Source organism: Nicotiana tabacum, chromosome 20 (assembly GCF_000715075.1).
Source record: "Nicotiana tabacum cultivar K326 chromosome 20, ASM71507v2, whole genome shotgun sequence".
Taxonomy (NCBI): Eukaryota; Viridiplantae; Streptophyta; class Magnoliopsida; order Solanales; family Solanaceae; genus Nicotiana; species Nicotiana tabacum.
Window position 1 is genome coordinate 164,208,618 of NC_134099.1, and position 15,842 is coordinate 164,224,459.

The window sequence follows — 15,842 nt, forward strand, 5'->3', positions numbered from 1 at the left end:
ACAATACAGTACAATGCAATGCAATACAATACGATGCATTATGAAACGACACGTAACAACAATCCAAACTAGCTGTAAGTTCTAACGTGTGTGTGTGTGTGATATGTGTATTGTGTTCTTATAGCTAGATCAAACTCGAAATTTGTTCAAAAAGAGAACGTTGTTGTCATTAAAATCTTTTACTTGTTTGAGATAGATTTAATGGGAAAGGATCACAGCTAGAGTCAATATTTCCACTGGCATTGTTAGGAGGTTGCCATGTTTTTATTTAATAAAAAAAATTCTAAAGATCCAGTTTTTGCTCAACATTCCAGATTCACTTACATATTCCGAAGAATTATCTCAAAATTCCATTTTGACAATTTTGAATAATGAAATTTGTATGAAAATTCATTTAATGAAACTAAAAAAGAAATTGAACACTAGAGTGATTCTTTTTCAATGGGATTGCACTATTGCAGGATGTAGCTATGTAAAAAAAGACGTCAAAAGTTAAAAGAGTTTCTTGATGTATTGCACAAGGAGCTCTATAATAACTATTATAAAAATTAATCATATGTTATAGAAATTTCAGTTTTTGCAAAAAATTGAATACACATTTGGGGTAGTTTGCTCTAATACACATTTTAGTACCCCCTCCAAATTGGATTGTTAGTATGTCCACCAAAAGGAAATACACCAACCAATTTCTATCTTGTACCTTTTAGTTTTTTACCAACCACATGTATAGTAACAACCTATGTTGCTTGGATTCTCCAAAAATATCATGCACACGTATCAAAACCTCCAAAAATGCATTACTTTTCAAAGATCCACATAAGAGTGGAGACATTTTGGAGGTTCCGAGCAACATAGCTAACAACGATGCCAAACCCAAACAAAAGGTCACGTAAATGGCATTTGAATGTCCAAACGCCATAAGGAAAGAAGGAAATTGAGAAACTGTACCAATAAAACTGGTGAGTATATATATTACTGCACAGCTCAAATAGCCACATATATGAAGTTTAATATGGAAGCATTCAACATGCAGTCTGCAATGTCAATCGAAGATGTAAATGGTAAATTATTCAAGTTAGAACTTGGACCATAGCTTAGCCAAGACACTTATAATGTTACACATACAAGAGCGCGTCGAGATGCACATTCACAGGGTTGGGTTTTAATATCAAAGTGAATGTAGATCAGCGCCTGAATTTGGGGAAGGTGGTTGCATCAGGATTGAGCCATCTTCATCTCGAGATGGTAATTCTATGTCCTGTTCAAGATAGAAAAGGTAAAACTTGAGCTATCACTAACAGCAATAAAAGGTAACAAATAAATCTTGCTTGTAAGCCAGCCTACAAATACTGGATATCATGCTCTCTAAAAGTTAAAATCATGTATTAAAGCTTTTGTTGCAAATTTAAAATAAAACTAACATGTGCTCTCTTTAACAATTTAAGCTTTTAGAGAAGACAGTTACAAACTTTAACATGGTGATAAAACATGCAGAGGTCCGGAATTCAAATCTCGTGCTACCCATTGTCAAAACAAATTCCTAGTGCTTTGCCAAGAAACATAGTTGGGATCGCACATGATGTGGCGTGTTGCAGACTAAAGTAAATAAGGTGGCAGCTCTTTAACAACTTAAACCTTTTTTTTAATAATCAAGAAATCCTGAGGGCTATGGGCACATGGTTCAAAATTTGGTGGATAATGGGTCCGCTCCTCTACCCTTCTCTACTTAACAACTTGAACTTTTAGATGAGGCTCATAAGAAAAAAGAAGTTTAAGAAAAATGAATTAGATCAAGCAAGTGTAAACAGACAGCAAGCTCAAGTAGGCTCGTGACGTGGCTCAACTCACGCCATCGTTTGTTATTATAAAAAACTGAAGCCTAAAACTACCACTGTAAAGGTGTGGCTCAAAAGAATTTAGTAAGAATCTCTACACCTCAAATAATTTCAAAGCATCACTAAAAGCTTATGTACATCAAGAAAACCTAGACAGGGGGGGGGGGCAGAGGAGGGCTGACAGCGAAAATTGTGATTACGAAATCTGCAATACCTGTGTTTGTAATAGCTGATTAGGTTGTTGATCTTGTGCTAATGAATATGCCTGGGGCTGGGACATCCGGTAATACGGTTCCTTCAGATCAAGTTTAACAGATGACGTTTGGAGCATATCTCCAACAAGAGCTATTCAAATTAATGACATGTTAGATTCTTGAAGAAACATAAGCAAATCTTGACTGGATAGGAATTAGAGACCAGACATGATGGACATGTTGCAAATAACCATAATAAAGACCTACCTGACAATGTTAGGTAAATGGTATAACTTTGTGCCTTATGGGCAACTAGGTGAAGCCGACCAGTTATCTCCTGTCCCGGCATGACATAAAGTGGTTGTGGTAAGACACACCGAAGCTGATACCAATGAGTTGTTGCTGCACCCGGAGCAGTGGTCAGCCACCTTTGCACAGTGCTGCAGAAAGAGGAAAGATTTAGCAACAAAAGGAAAAAGCCCAAGTGCCAGAACCAAGGGGATGAAAAAGTTTACCTTCCATTAAAAAGTACATCAAACCAGCAAGCCAGCCCATGAATTCTAGTGCTAACAGAAGACAGAAATCTCAACGGGATGTCAATTTCATATAAATCTTCTTCCTGTAATATAGATGCAGGAAATATCATGTTTCAACAACTTCTGGATAGAGTTTAGTGCCCACAATCTGTGTTACTTATTCAACAAATCTGATAACGCACAGTTAAAAGAGTAATTTCACTTCAGCTAAATCTTCCCTTCATTAACACCTCCCACTCCACGGTAAATACATTTTTTGTTCATTTCAAGAATATCATAAAGATTAAATATAAATGGAAAGCATATCAGAAGTAGATTGGAAAAGCATACTTTACACCTAAAAGTTACCGCTACCTTGTGTTTATGTCAAATTTATTTCTTTTCATGATTATCCATCAAATGTTAGTATACTATCTTGAATCCTGAAACTGAATCTCTGTGAAGCCTTATTCAATTTTCATATAAAGAAAGGAGAGTACATCTTTTACTTTAAAGATATTTTTTAAAATAACTGCTATGGACAGAGAAAGACCTAATCTGCAGTGCATTTTTACTCAGAACTACGCACTAGGAAACAGTATCTGTATAGTTTCCTCCCCGTTCATTTCCTTTACATTTTAACCAAGTGACCCCCGAGTCAGTAAATTTTTTTCTTATTCAACCATTGCCATACTTTAATAATAGTCCTTTTCCAGTATCAGAAGGAAAAGAAAAGGAATAGTAGGCCTACTCAGAATACAGAATGCATTGTCACTTCTTTTTACGTCATATAGAATAAAATGTTGATTGATAATACCTTTATGGAATTGAAGTTTATCACATGGGACACTGCAGGAGCTACCAATAACCTAGGATCGAAAGCATCAACAACTGGCTGCAAAAGGACAAGAATATCCAAAGAAAATGGAAAAAGAGTATGAGTCAGAAGGATGCATACCACAACCAAAACTTTATCTAATATTTAAGCTTTGACTATAAATCACAAATACACAAAATCTTTGGCTAACAAGTACATCTATTGCATTTCTTTTTCCTGAATAAATTACACCTATTGCATCTTAGAAGCCAAATTATTAAATTAAAAGTAGCTGGTTTATTGCATTTGAATAAGAAACTAATTGATTCATTCACCAGTTCAATATTTTGGACAGAAAAAAACAAGTAGTCCCTCCTACCATATATTCATATTGAACTAAGATAATACCCCTCACTAACGCTTTTTTCTTATGTCTTATGTGTCATATTGATTGGTTAGACACATTTTAAGCGTTAAGTTAGATTTGGTAGGACTATTGCCTAGATCAAACTAGTAACCTAGCATACTTTATAGCATCTGGATCTTTCAAGTTCCTTCAATCAACTTCCCACTAGAAAATGTTAAAGACATAACAAAATAAATAGAAATGTCCCCTCTCCAATAACTTAAAACTTCTTGATGAGGCGTTTGAAGCAATTTAACATGGTATTAAATCAGGCAGAGGTCTTGAGTTTGGTATCACATCTACACATCAACAAAAAAACATTTTCACATGCTTGGCGAGAGAGTGAGAGCGAATCTAGCCCTCACGTGAAGGGGCATCTTTTAATTTCCCTCTATAATAAATAAACTTTTAGATGATTAACACAGCCAATCAAAATAGTTTCTTCTTAAAACATTGACTTTGAATAAGCCCAAGCCTCCACACACTCAAGAGGAGGGGAAAAAAGAAGAAGAATACATAATATGTGTCAGTATAATGAACTTTCAAGGAGCATTTTTGGGAGTTTCTAAAACCCAAGAAAATATCTGAAAAGCCAATACAAAATACAGCGCTCTCATACATGCCAAAAAACGAACGGATGGATTTAACACTGGCGCAAGCTTTCAAAACAAATATGCCCCCCCCCCCCCCCTTTCAGCACCTAAGCAAGTAATGCAGTGACCATTGATATGTGGACATATTCCAGACAAATGTTTTTTAATTTCCTTTTCTATTTCTTTCTTTGATAAGTGAGACTTGTATAATCTAGACTTGTTTTTTACCCTCAAGACATCTAAAGAGAACAGTTTTTCTCCTTCCAAACTGACCACCAAATACATGTAGGGATATTCTAGATACATGGAAGTCAAACAAAAGTGACACTTCTGAAACACCCTTATTTCTGAAGATTCCATAATACAAATTGGATATTGTAGCACAGATTGCACTTTTAGAAGTACAAGTAACTAATCAATAAGAGAATTCCATACAGCAGGAAAATGAAACATTTAAGAAAGCCCTAAAAATGCTGCCAAGTCAAAGTGAAGTATTCAGAGATCAGACAAGTATAGTCATTAAAGCCAGTCCAAGTCAAAAGTTCCTAATCTATAGGATATTGACCTGAGAAAAGTATCCTTGGTAAGCAGATCCGTGCAAAGGTGTCAAATCAACCCCAAAGTAGTTTTGTTGCTGCCAAAAGGTCGCCTGGATGACAAGGAATAAAAGTAATATCAAGATATTGTCTGGCAGTTCAAAAAGATAATGAAAACAATGGTAACTAAATCATATAATCCAAAAGGACGAAATAAAGCATATAAAAGCAAAAGAAAGTCCAAGTGCAGCCTATCAGATATTTGTAGAAGCTAGTGGTAAATGCTAGTAGTAATTGGATAAAGGTTTTGGACAATGAGATTTTTGCCAATAACTTGCCTGAATCATTAAAACTTGTTAAAAAGAAAAAGGAAAGACAATGAAGATTCAACAGACAGCCACGGTGATGTTAAAGCTTGAATACCAAAAGTTCTACTTGTCACACTGAATTTAGATGGCATTCAGTTTGCTTCTATCTTATCCTCATATCTACCCAGCCACAGATTCATAAGATATTCCGTTAGCAATCGAGGTCTCATTCTCTTAAGAGCGCAGATGAACAAAATTTCAGTACTTTTCACTGGCAAAACTGCAAAAGAACAACTTTTACAGGAGGGCTACAGTGCATTCAAGAAAAGTTTCAGAATCTTCTCTGGGAACACCACAATTACAAATGAACACTATCCACCTCAACTACTACTACGCCTCAACAAACCTCTTAAATCAATCAAAACACTTAATATGGAAGAAAACATAGTATCCATCAATCTTCCTTCCCTGAAGAGAAGGAGCTGCGGTTTTCTTTCCTCTCTTTCTCTTGGTTGGAGGAGGGGAACATGAAGGGGATCCAGAGAAGAAAGGAGAAAATTTTAGAACAGAACTACTCCAAGATCAAGAAAAAAGGTGATATGATCCAGTGTGTACCTTATTTGCTATTTCCATATACAAATATTCGTCACTAAATGGTGCCATGTGTATTCTACAAGAGTAAAAGGAAACATAAGCTAAAAATGGTGATAACATCATATCCGAGACGAAACAAATGAAATAAAACGGTTACATGCTGGTTTATGTAATGCATGCTAAGACACTTGATGGAATTCGTGCAGAAATATGTAAATGCAACCAATAAAGGAAGGAAATATGCATTAGATTCAGCCCAAATGCTATGAGTAATCAAGTAAACATGTGCAAAAGGGGAAAGAAGATCTTTAGAAAGAATAAAGGGGGAACTGGCAGCCAACATATATACACACCAGACGAGACTGAGAATTAAGCTTGAAAGTTCATATAATACCCTGAGAAAACAAAACTAGAGCGGATAGTTGAAACTGTGGGTCAATTAGTTATATCAACATACTCCAATCTCCTAAACTAATCCATTTAAGGAACAAGCTGCGCTACTCAAGATGAAGCAAATAATCATTACCAATGCAACTCACAAGCAAAAGTTGAGATATTATATCTAACACTAATATTAATTTCACATTTCATTTCTAAATTAGCAGCACACTCAATATGCCAGAAAGATAAGACAGTAAAATAACAATTTAATGAAGAATATTAGCTTCAAATTATTTGGCATGACAGAGACATTTGATGGGATAAAAACAAAGAACAGTTGAGCGAAATGACTATGAGAACAAATCCTTACAAGAAAATTGCAGACATCATCATTGATTTGACAAGGCAAGGCTCCTCAATGTGCTGACAAGAAATAAAATTACCTTCCAACACCAGGAAACATTTTTCCATTTTGAACAAGAAATCGGTCTCTTGCAATCACGTAGGACTCCAACATTCTTTCATTAACTAACAAAGTACCTGTAAGGTATAAGCACTGCATCACACACTCAGCAGGTTTAAGCATGTCCCTTTTGCAATGAATAGAATATTCATTGCATTCTGGTTATTCTGGATTAACACGTTCTACCATATTTTGGAAGATTGCAATCCTATTTTTTGCTTGAACTGAAAAGAGAACTCAACAAAATTCATATCACGAGCAAAGAAAGAATGTCCAGGTAAATAGATGATAGCCCTTCTTTTCTTCTTCTCCGCCCTGTGTTGTCAAAGGCTCATTTAAGGAGTGCTTAAGCCCTGAAGCTTAGAAAAGCTCAAGGAGGGCGTTTCTCTTAAGCTGCGCTTCAGAGTAAGGCAAGGAACTAAGACATGCCCCTCATTGCCCATGAATTGTATTGGGAATCAAGTGGCACTAAACAGCAAATATAATCAGAAAATAAACATATTAGTGTAAAGGAAAACATTATAAATGAATCGGTTACTTTGTTTTTGAATAACATATATATTTTATTTTTTCCCATAGTCGCGCCTTTTTTTACTAAAGCCCACACTTTAAGTGCGCTTTGCACTTAAGACCCTAATAGATCTACATTGCTTTTTAGAGCTTTTCGCCTTTGATAACACTGTCTCCACCTACACACAAACCCAGCTTTTTTTTGCAAAATGCTGGACTGCATTTGACTCGTAATGAACAAAGCAGCCTCTCCTGAAGTCCTCTATAACTTTGACTTCCCATTTCATTATAAAGAAAAAGACAGAGATAAGTGACAGAACCAAAAGTATGTTGTTCAGATAACTAAAACGAAAACCAGAATTGAAAGAAAATAACAGAAAATTATTTCTTGGACTTAAAAAAGAAGTGCTCATTTTTAACGGCCAAAAGGAACCTATTGTTTTAGTTAGCTATAAGATGCAGATGCAAATATTACAAAAAGAAAAAAGAAAAAAAAAATCTTTCATGATTGATGCATCTGAGAATGAAGTTTCTGGCAAAAGCTGCAGCTGTCTGTAGTAAAATAGGACTTTAGATTCCACAATATGAAAACAAATATAGCAAATGCTGAATACTAGGAATCTTCACCCTATAAGGAAAATAGTGGATAATCAGGCAATACAAATTTAAATGCAACTCCACTTGTAGTATGTATTTTGTTAGTTTTTAGGATGTGCATTGGCTACTGGACATGTATATTTGTGTTTAATGCTCTCAGCTTTTATAGGCAATCGGAATTGTTCCTAGCACATAGGAAAAATGGATCTTCTCTTCATTTTTGTTTGGTCCACAGATTGCGCAAGCATTCATCAGATCAGATGTTGCCATTGTCTTAATCTTTCATATACTCTCTGTCTTTAATAGTATAGGTTCTTGATCTCTGAGCCAATGGGCAAGCTTATCTTTACTCGCTTTGCAAACATTTAATCAAATAATTAACACCGATACAGTTATAGTGATGTTTCATGAATAACTTAGCCGTCAATCCAGGGGAATAACCTAAAGTCTGACAAACTTGCAGCACGACCAAAGTATACACAATGCTCCATCTTAGAAGTTAACATGATCTATAATGAATTAAACTAACTAGACAAGCTTACCCATTGGCTCAGAGATCAAAATATCAGCTTTCTCAGGTAACTCTACATCTTCAACCTTTCCTTTGATTACCTAAACATACATGGATGAAACATTACAAAAAAGCATAACAAGCACTACCAAGATACTATAAGAATAAGTCGGATAGCACTTGAAAAGACACCGAAAAGACAAAAGAAGAATCAATCCATAAACACCACCTCAATACCATATTAAGAGGGGTCAGCTTAAACAAGTAAAAGAACACTTACTGTAATTCTTTCATTCAGTGATGGATTTCCAGCAATAAGTTTTCTTGCATATTCGGCCATTTCAGAAGCCTCTATGGCATAAACATGCTTTGCCCCGGCCTATGATTTTTTTTTGGGTGTAGAGAGGTGGGAAAAAGAAAAGATAGAGAGTAGAGATATCAGCATAACTGGCTGTGCCATGGTTGATATCATTTATCGAAATACACAAGATGCATTGGTACAAACAGATCACCTGAGCAGCAAATAATGACAAAATGCCACTACCAGCACCAACATCAACCACTATGCGACCAAGAAAATCAGCACGGTTCTCAATAACAGCAGAATAATAGGTTCCTGCAAGTTTTCATACTTGCCAAGTCAAACTCTCCATAGTGGGATTTAGCTATTTGATCCTTTAGAAATTAAAAAGAGAAGAGTTCCGTAATATTCTAGGAGCAACAAAAGGGAGCACATCATCTCGTGACACACTATGAACCTCTATAAAGAAATTCCCAGGTCATGACCAGAGGAAAAACATAGAAAATATTAAAGTTCAGAATACTACCTGTCCTTACAAAATCCTGCAACATATTCTGCTGATGCAATAGCTGCCCATAGTAGTGAAAGTACATTTTGGCAGAAGATGACTCTATTTTGTCATCAAATTTGCTTTTCGAAGTTGATACTGCTCCATTTGTCAAAGGACATTCTGAAAGAAAGACAAGAACAAGTTACATTTACACAAGTCAGCATTATTTATTCTTATATCAAAAATTTCATTAGCCCACTTGTGGTGTAAGAAACAAAAGTTTAATATCTTAAGAGACTGAAAAGCAGTTAAATCGCAGATTCTTTTTCATTAAGTAACTACAGTTAGCTTCACTGAGTAGAGCAGTACTATAGATGTCCTTAAATGCATTGATCTTACGTAATCAATTCATCAAAAATGGGGAAGTAACATGTCATGGTGAAACATTCCTAAGTTTTTGACAGGAACAATATTACTTTTCTTTTTGTTTGATAAGGTCAAATTTTATTAATAAGATACCGAGATGGTAAAGGGAAGGAACCATATTACTTTCTTATGGCAGCAAGAGCAGTTCCCTTTTTATTTACACGAGCTAAAGAAAGAAAAACCATTAATTATATAGTAAAAGGAGAACATTTATGGAGAATCTCGGCAAGACGTTTTTGAACCTTCATATTGACTTTGTATACCTAGATTAAGCTAAACATAGTCAATATCTTCTTTTTTCTTTTTTGATATGATAAACATAATCAAATATCTAAAACCAGCTTTTTCTTATTAGGAGGTCAAGTATCTAAACTGTAGTTTTTGTGGGGAATAAAAGTAAGTGCTTTAGAAAAACTCAACAAAGGAATTAGTAATCCAAGGCAACCCATAGTAGAATAGATGACAATAACCAATCAAATGTTGATAACACTTGGCAGATTATAAGGCTCTTAATACCTCGGGACATGTTAAGAAAGTAACTATCTAATTTATCTAATTCAATAACTATGCTTCCATCTCAACACTGACAATGGATTAATAGCACTTTGCTGCACTTTAATAGAATACCTTTATCAATCGGAAAAAAAAAAAAAAAAAAAAAAGCCACAAACAAAATCCAGTAAAAGTAAAGATTCTTTCCACAACACTTCAAACATTCACAAATTGGTATCTAAGTAAATGTCACATAGAGAATGCTATAAAAAACAAGTGTTATTTCACCACACAGAATCATGAGACTAGCATCTCAGTAACAACAATATCTAGACAACTGCAAAGAATCAAATAAATCTTGAACAAACATGAAAAGCTGCAGCAGTTGTTGGAAAGGAGAATGTGGCTACTCCACAAGGTAGCATGGAAACTTGTTACAGAGCAATTGCAGACATACATCAAAACAGACCTTGAACAACCACTTCCTTCTTCCATTGTTCAAATGCACAATGGAAGGCCCTACTTTCCTCCTCGTTTCTAAATTGAATGGAAATTCCCCTTGAATATGGTATCTGGTTCAAAAGACCAAAGTTAATGCATAACATTAATATGACAACATCAAATTTCACAAACATATTCCAATTGAAATTTAAAATAAGCACATTTGACTTATTTTCCAGGACAAGATAAGTGATGTATACCAATTGACAAACACACATATTTTCCACATACATAACCGTGTAATCCTAATGCAACATGTTAAATTAATAATACGTCGAACACAAGTTTGCAGTAGTACATGTTTTCAGCATTATGCAGATTGCAGAGTAGTGCTTGATCATCTACAAACAAATATATGAGCATGAGACTCGTACAGGCAGCATATTCTAATAGATAATCTTTTAATGCTACTGTAATTATGGTAGTTAATAATTAGATTTTATTCTAATCAAAATCAAATGAAGTGGAAGCATTCCTAAGAGTCTGTTGATTCCATTGATGGTATAACATTCACTAGAAAAATCAGCATTGACAAAAGGTACTGCAACATCACAACATCTCTAGAAATCCTTACCGGACTGAACAGGATTCTAAGTTTATTTGCAGGTAAAAAACAACTAATCAGTCCAGTATCACAATATTATACGACCTTATGCTCTATATATCATACCTCTTTATTGGCTTCAGAAGCTTCAGATATGCATAGAGAGTCAGCAGGGCCTAGCTTGAATAACTGGAAAAATGAAAGAAGAACCAAGGCTAAGATAATGCCCCTCAAACACATAGCTAAAGATAAATCCTAACGAGCATGCATCAGTTAAAATTATCACGTTTTCAGTTTTATTCTCCATTTTCTGCACTTCTCTGCTAAAAACCACTGGTCAGTCTGTTTGACTGTTGGTTACTGACTAGAAAACGTGAGAGAAAATGTACAAAATGTGAAAGCCCCACCACAACTTTAACTAATTCAATAAGGTTATTCATGTATAAGAAAGTGCAGAAAATGTGAGCCAAAAGATCACCATCATTATTATTACTTCATACTTACCATCCATCCCAAATATATAACATTAACATGGTTTGGTTATTCAAATGGCTTTTTCAACTTTTAAAGTTTTGTTCTTTATAGTATATTAACGTAGTTTCCGAATATATAATAGATTTATCTAAATGAAATTTATGAGTTATAGTATTTTTACTAGTTTTAAAAAAATTACTCCCTTCATCCCAATTTACGTGATACTCTTTACTTTTTATATTTAAATTTAATTTTAAACTTTCTATTACCCTTAATAAGATGTTTTGTAACAACACAAATATCACACTGACTACATGTTTCTTCCTTTCTTAAACTACATGCCCAGTCGTCAGATTGCATCACGTAAATTGTGACGGACGGAGTAACATGATTAGTTGGTTCAAATGGCCTTTTTAATTAAAATGTTTTGTTCTTTATGTAGTATTTTATGAAGTTTCTAAAACATACAGTAAAATTATCTATAAGAAATTAAGAAATTTTGTGATTTGTAGTGTTTACGTCGTTTCTAACAAAAATTTAGTTTTTATCTAAATCCTCAATATTCATACATGAACAAAAATGAATTATATATACAAAATACATAAAATTTTACCTGGGAAGATTGAAGATTAACAAAAATGACGTCATTTGAGCCATGACCAAATCGAAGCTCAGGTGAACCGGACTGAAAAGTGAACCGACAAAAAACCGAACCGGTTTCCAAAACTATAGAATACGAAGAACGTAAAACCATTGATGCAGATGAAACTAAAAATTTCTGCTCTTTCTGTTTTTGCTCCATTAATACAAACTTTTGAGAAAGATATTCGAAAAAAATTACGAAGAATTAATAGAAATTAGCATATGAATCGAAGTTAGGGTTTTGAGTGGAGAGTGAAAGGTGGTGTCGGACTGAGAGGGAGTGTGTTTATGGCGCCGCAATCTTTTCCTTCTTCCTTTTTGTTTTTTTATTCATTATTTATAGGAATATGAATATACTAAGAGGTAGTAAAAACATAATTAAGGATAATTAATTAAAAGACTACTTTTTTTTACCTTCTTATTATTACTAGTATTAGCACCCGCGCGATGCGCGGACACAAAGTATGTCAAATTATAATTTGTATTATTTAGGTTATGTGCAAATAACTTTACTATTAAATTTTCACATAAAAATTATAGATAATCATTAGATATTAAGAAAGAAAAGTACATAAAATCATTTTCCAAATCTTGTACTGGATAAGCTATTTTTTTCTTTTTGAATTTGTAAGAACATAATCTCTTGATTTTATTACTTGCATCTCGTTCCTTAATTAATATCATATCACGTTGTGATCTAAACATAATTAAATCATATTATTTTAATAAAATTCTTACTAAAACTTTGTTTTACATCTCAAGTTAAAATATATCTTATTTTTCTACATTTTTTTCTCTTTTTGTTCTTTGCTTATAGTTATTGTATTACTCATTACTTAATGTTGTCTACTCTCATGTGATTTTTTATTAGTTTGACTTAATGTCTTGATAATTTTTCTTATAATAATTATCGATAATTATAATTTTTTATTCTTGAAATTTAATGTATTTTTACACTTTACCCTCTTACTCGAGACTCTTTTATCATTTAAGTGTATCAATAATATTATATTATCTATCTATTTAATTTATTTATTTAAACTAATTCAAAGTATAAGTATAATTCAAAGTATATATTTAAAGTCTAATATATAGTATTATCATATTTTCATGTGGTTTTCATTAACTTGTCGCTTCATTTAATATCATTATCTAAATATAATATAAATAGATAAGTAAAATTTTGATCTTGCATAAATATTTATTTTATTTTTAGACTATTTCTCTAAATTCTTAAATTATTTCAATTAGTCAATAATTTTTTTAAGTATTGCATATTTATTTTATTTATCTCTAATTTATTTTTATTCTTCCATTTCTTTTGTTTTATCTATCAGACTTTAGTTACGTGGCCTTATCCACAATATGACATTTTTAGTAATCTACTAATGTTAAGTTCGGCATTACAATTATTTATTTTAACTTTCTTAAGTCTAGCAACAACATAATCTCTTAATTTTCTTACTTGCATTTCATTTCGCTATCAATATTAAAGAATACTAAATATGTCACGTTGTGATATATCTTGTTTGAGCATATTAAATCATATTATTTTAATAAAATTCTTACTAAAATTTTGTTTTACATCTCAAGTTCAAATATGTCTTATCCTTCTACATTTTTTTTTCTTTTTGTTCTTTGCTTATAGTTATTGTATTACTCATTACTTAATATCGTCTACTGTCATGTGATTTTTTATTAATTTACCAACTGTCTTGATATTTTGATAATCTTTCTTATAATAATCATCGGTAATTATAATTTTTTTCATTCTTGAAATTTAATGTATTTTTACAATTTATCCTCTTACTTGGGACTCTTTTATCATTTAAATGTATCAATAATATTATATTATCTAGCTATTTAATTTATTTATTTAAACTAATTCAAATTATAAATATAATTCAAACTGTATATATAGTATAATCACAATTTCATGTGGTTTTTCATTAACTTGTCACTTCATTTAATATCATTATCCAAATATATGTAAATTTTTTATCTTGCATAAATATTTATTTTATTTTAAACTATTGCTCTAAATTCTTAAATTATTTCAATTTTTTTTAAGTATTACATATTTATTTTATTTATCTCTAATTTATTTTTATTCTTCAATTTTTTGTTTGTTTTATCTATTAGACTTTACTTACGTGGCTTTATCTACAATATGACATTTCTTAGTAATCTACCAATGTAAAGTTCGGTATTACGATTATTTATTATAACTTTCGTAAGTCTGTTATATAATAGCCTATTATAAAATATGAAAGGTGAAAATGAAAAATAAAACAAACCAGAGAAGAAGGAGGAGGAGGAGGAGGAGGAGGATATAGAAGATTTACGTTAAATTTAGGATAGAGTTGAACTAATTACTTCCATTAATAATATTTTTTTCTAAGTATTAATTGTTAATTTTATCCTAAAAGCCAAATGACTTCTTATTATTTTGCCACTTGATTTAACTACATTATAAACTATCCTCTTATTTTATGTATATAAAAAATATTGATATAGATATGAATATGGCTATGGATATAGATATATAAATATAATTTATTAATTCAAAAAATTTTATTGCAATTTTTATTAGCTTATTCCTAATTTTGTTATGTGTCTTAACTCGGCTTAACCACATTGTAAATTATCATTATCTTATTAAAAATAAAATTTTACAATATAAATACAGATCAATAATTACTCTGCCTATATATATATATATTATTAAATAGGCACCTAAATTAAAGGGATAATATCACATAGACAAGCCTTGAGTTGGGAAATGTATCATGAACGAAAACCAAAATTGAAGGGAGAATATTCCTTAAATAGAATTTTACTATAGAAACATTTCTTGAACAATTTAATTTTGATTTTCTCATAATCTTGTTAATCTATATTAGATTTTGTCATAAAATCTATTTATATTTTGTTTTAAAATGCCAAGTGGCTTTTTCTCAATATGCCACTTGGGTTAACCTCATGCTTCACTACTCTCCTTTTAATATAACTAGTATTAGTACCCGCGCTATGCGCGGACAAATCATTTCAAATTGCGATGTAGGTTGTTTGAATCATATACAAATAACCTTAAAATATAAACCACTCAGATAAAAATTATATAATATGAGAATTTAATTATGAAGCCGGATATGAAATTATTGTTCAAATCTCGTAGTGAGCAACCAATCTTTTTAATATATATTTGTAGCAACCTAACCCCTTGATTTTGGTACTTGCATTTCATTCCGCTATCGCTATTAATGAATACTAAACATGTCATATTGTGATCTATCTTGTTCGAGTGCATTAGATCATATTATTTTAATAAAATTCTTACTATCACTTTATTTTTATCTGGAAGTCAAATATGACTTATTCATCACATTATTTTTACGTAAATTCTTTTTGTTTTTTCTTGTAGTTATTGTATTATTTAATATTTAATATTATTATATTATCATATAATTTTTTATTAGCTTACAATTAACTTAATGTCTTGCTTATTATCATGTTAATAGTATTTAATAAAAATAAATGTTTTATTCTTGAAATTTGATATATTTTTATGTTTTTATCCTCCTATTCATAATATTTTAATCATTTAAATTTTTCAGTAATATTTTTAAAGATAATTTCATAATTTTATTTTATCTATTTTTTAAATTAATTTAAAGTATAAGTATCCTCTCACTACCTCCATTTTTTTATA

The 15,842-nt window shown here is 31.8% G+C and overlaps 1 protein-coding gene across 1 annotated transcript; it reads right to left on the minus strand.

The window, feature by feature from the left end:
- Positions 1-934: 934 nt before the first annotated feature.
- LOC107816526 (putative histone-arginine methyltransferase 1.3) lies at positions 935-12,456 on the minus strand. The gene is made up of 15 exons (XM_075241085.1): positions 12,102-12,456; positions 11,141-11,203; positions 10,439-10,541; positions 9,088-9,231; positions 8,773-8,876; positions 8,541-8,639; positions 8,292-8,361; positions 6,623-6,719; positions 5,820-5,874; positions 4,926-5,009; positions 3,362-3,439; positions 2,545-2,648; positions 2,297-2,469; positions 2,050-2,180; positions 935-1,258 (listed from the first exon to the last, which is right to left on the minus strand). The coding sequence occupies exons 1-15, from the start codon at positions 12,288-12,290 to the stop codon at positions 1,169-1,171; spliced, it is 1,584 nt and encodes a 527-aa protein (XP_075097186.1). The 5' UTR covers positions 12,291-12,456; the 3' UTR covers positions 935-1,168.
- Positions 12,457-15,842: the final 3,386 nt, after the last annotated feature.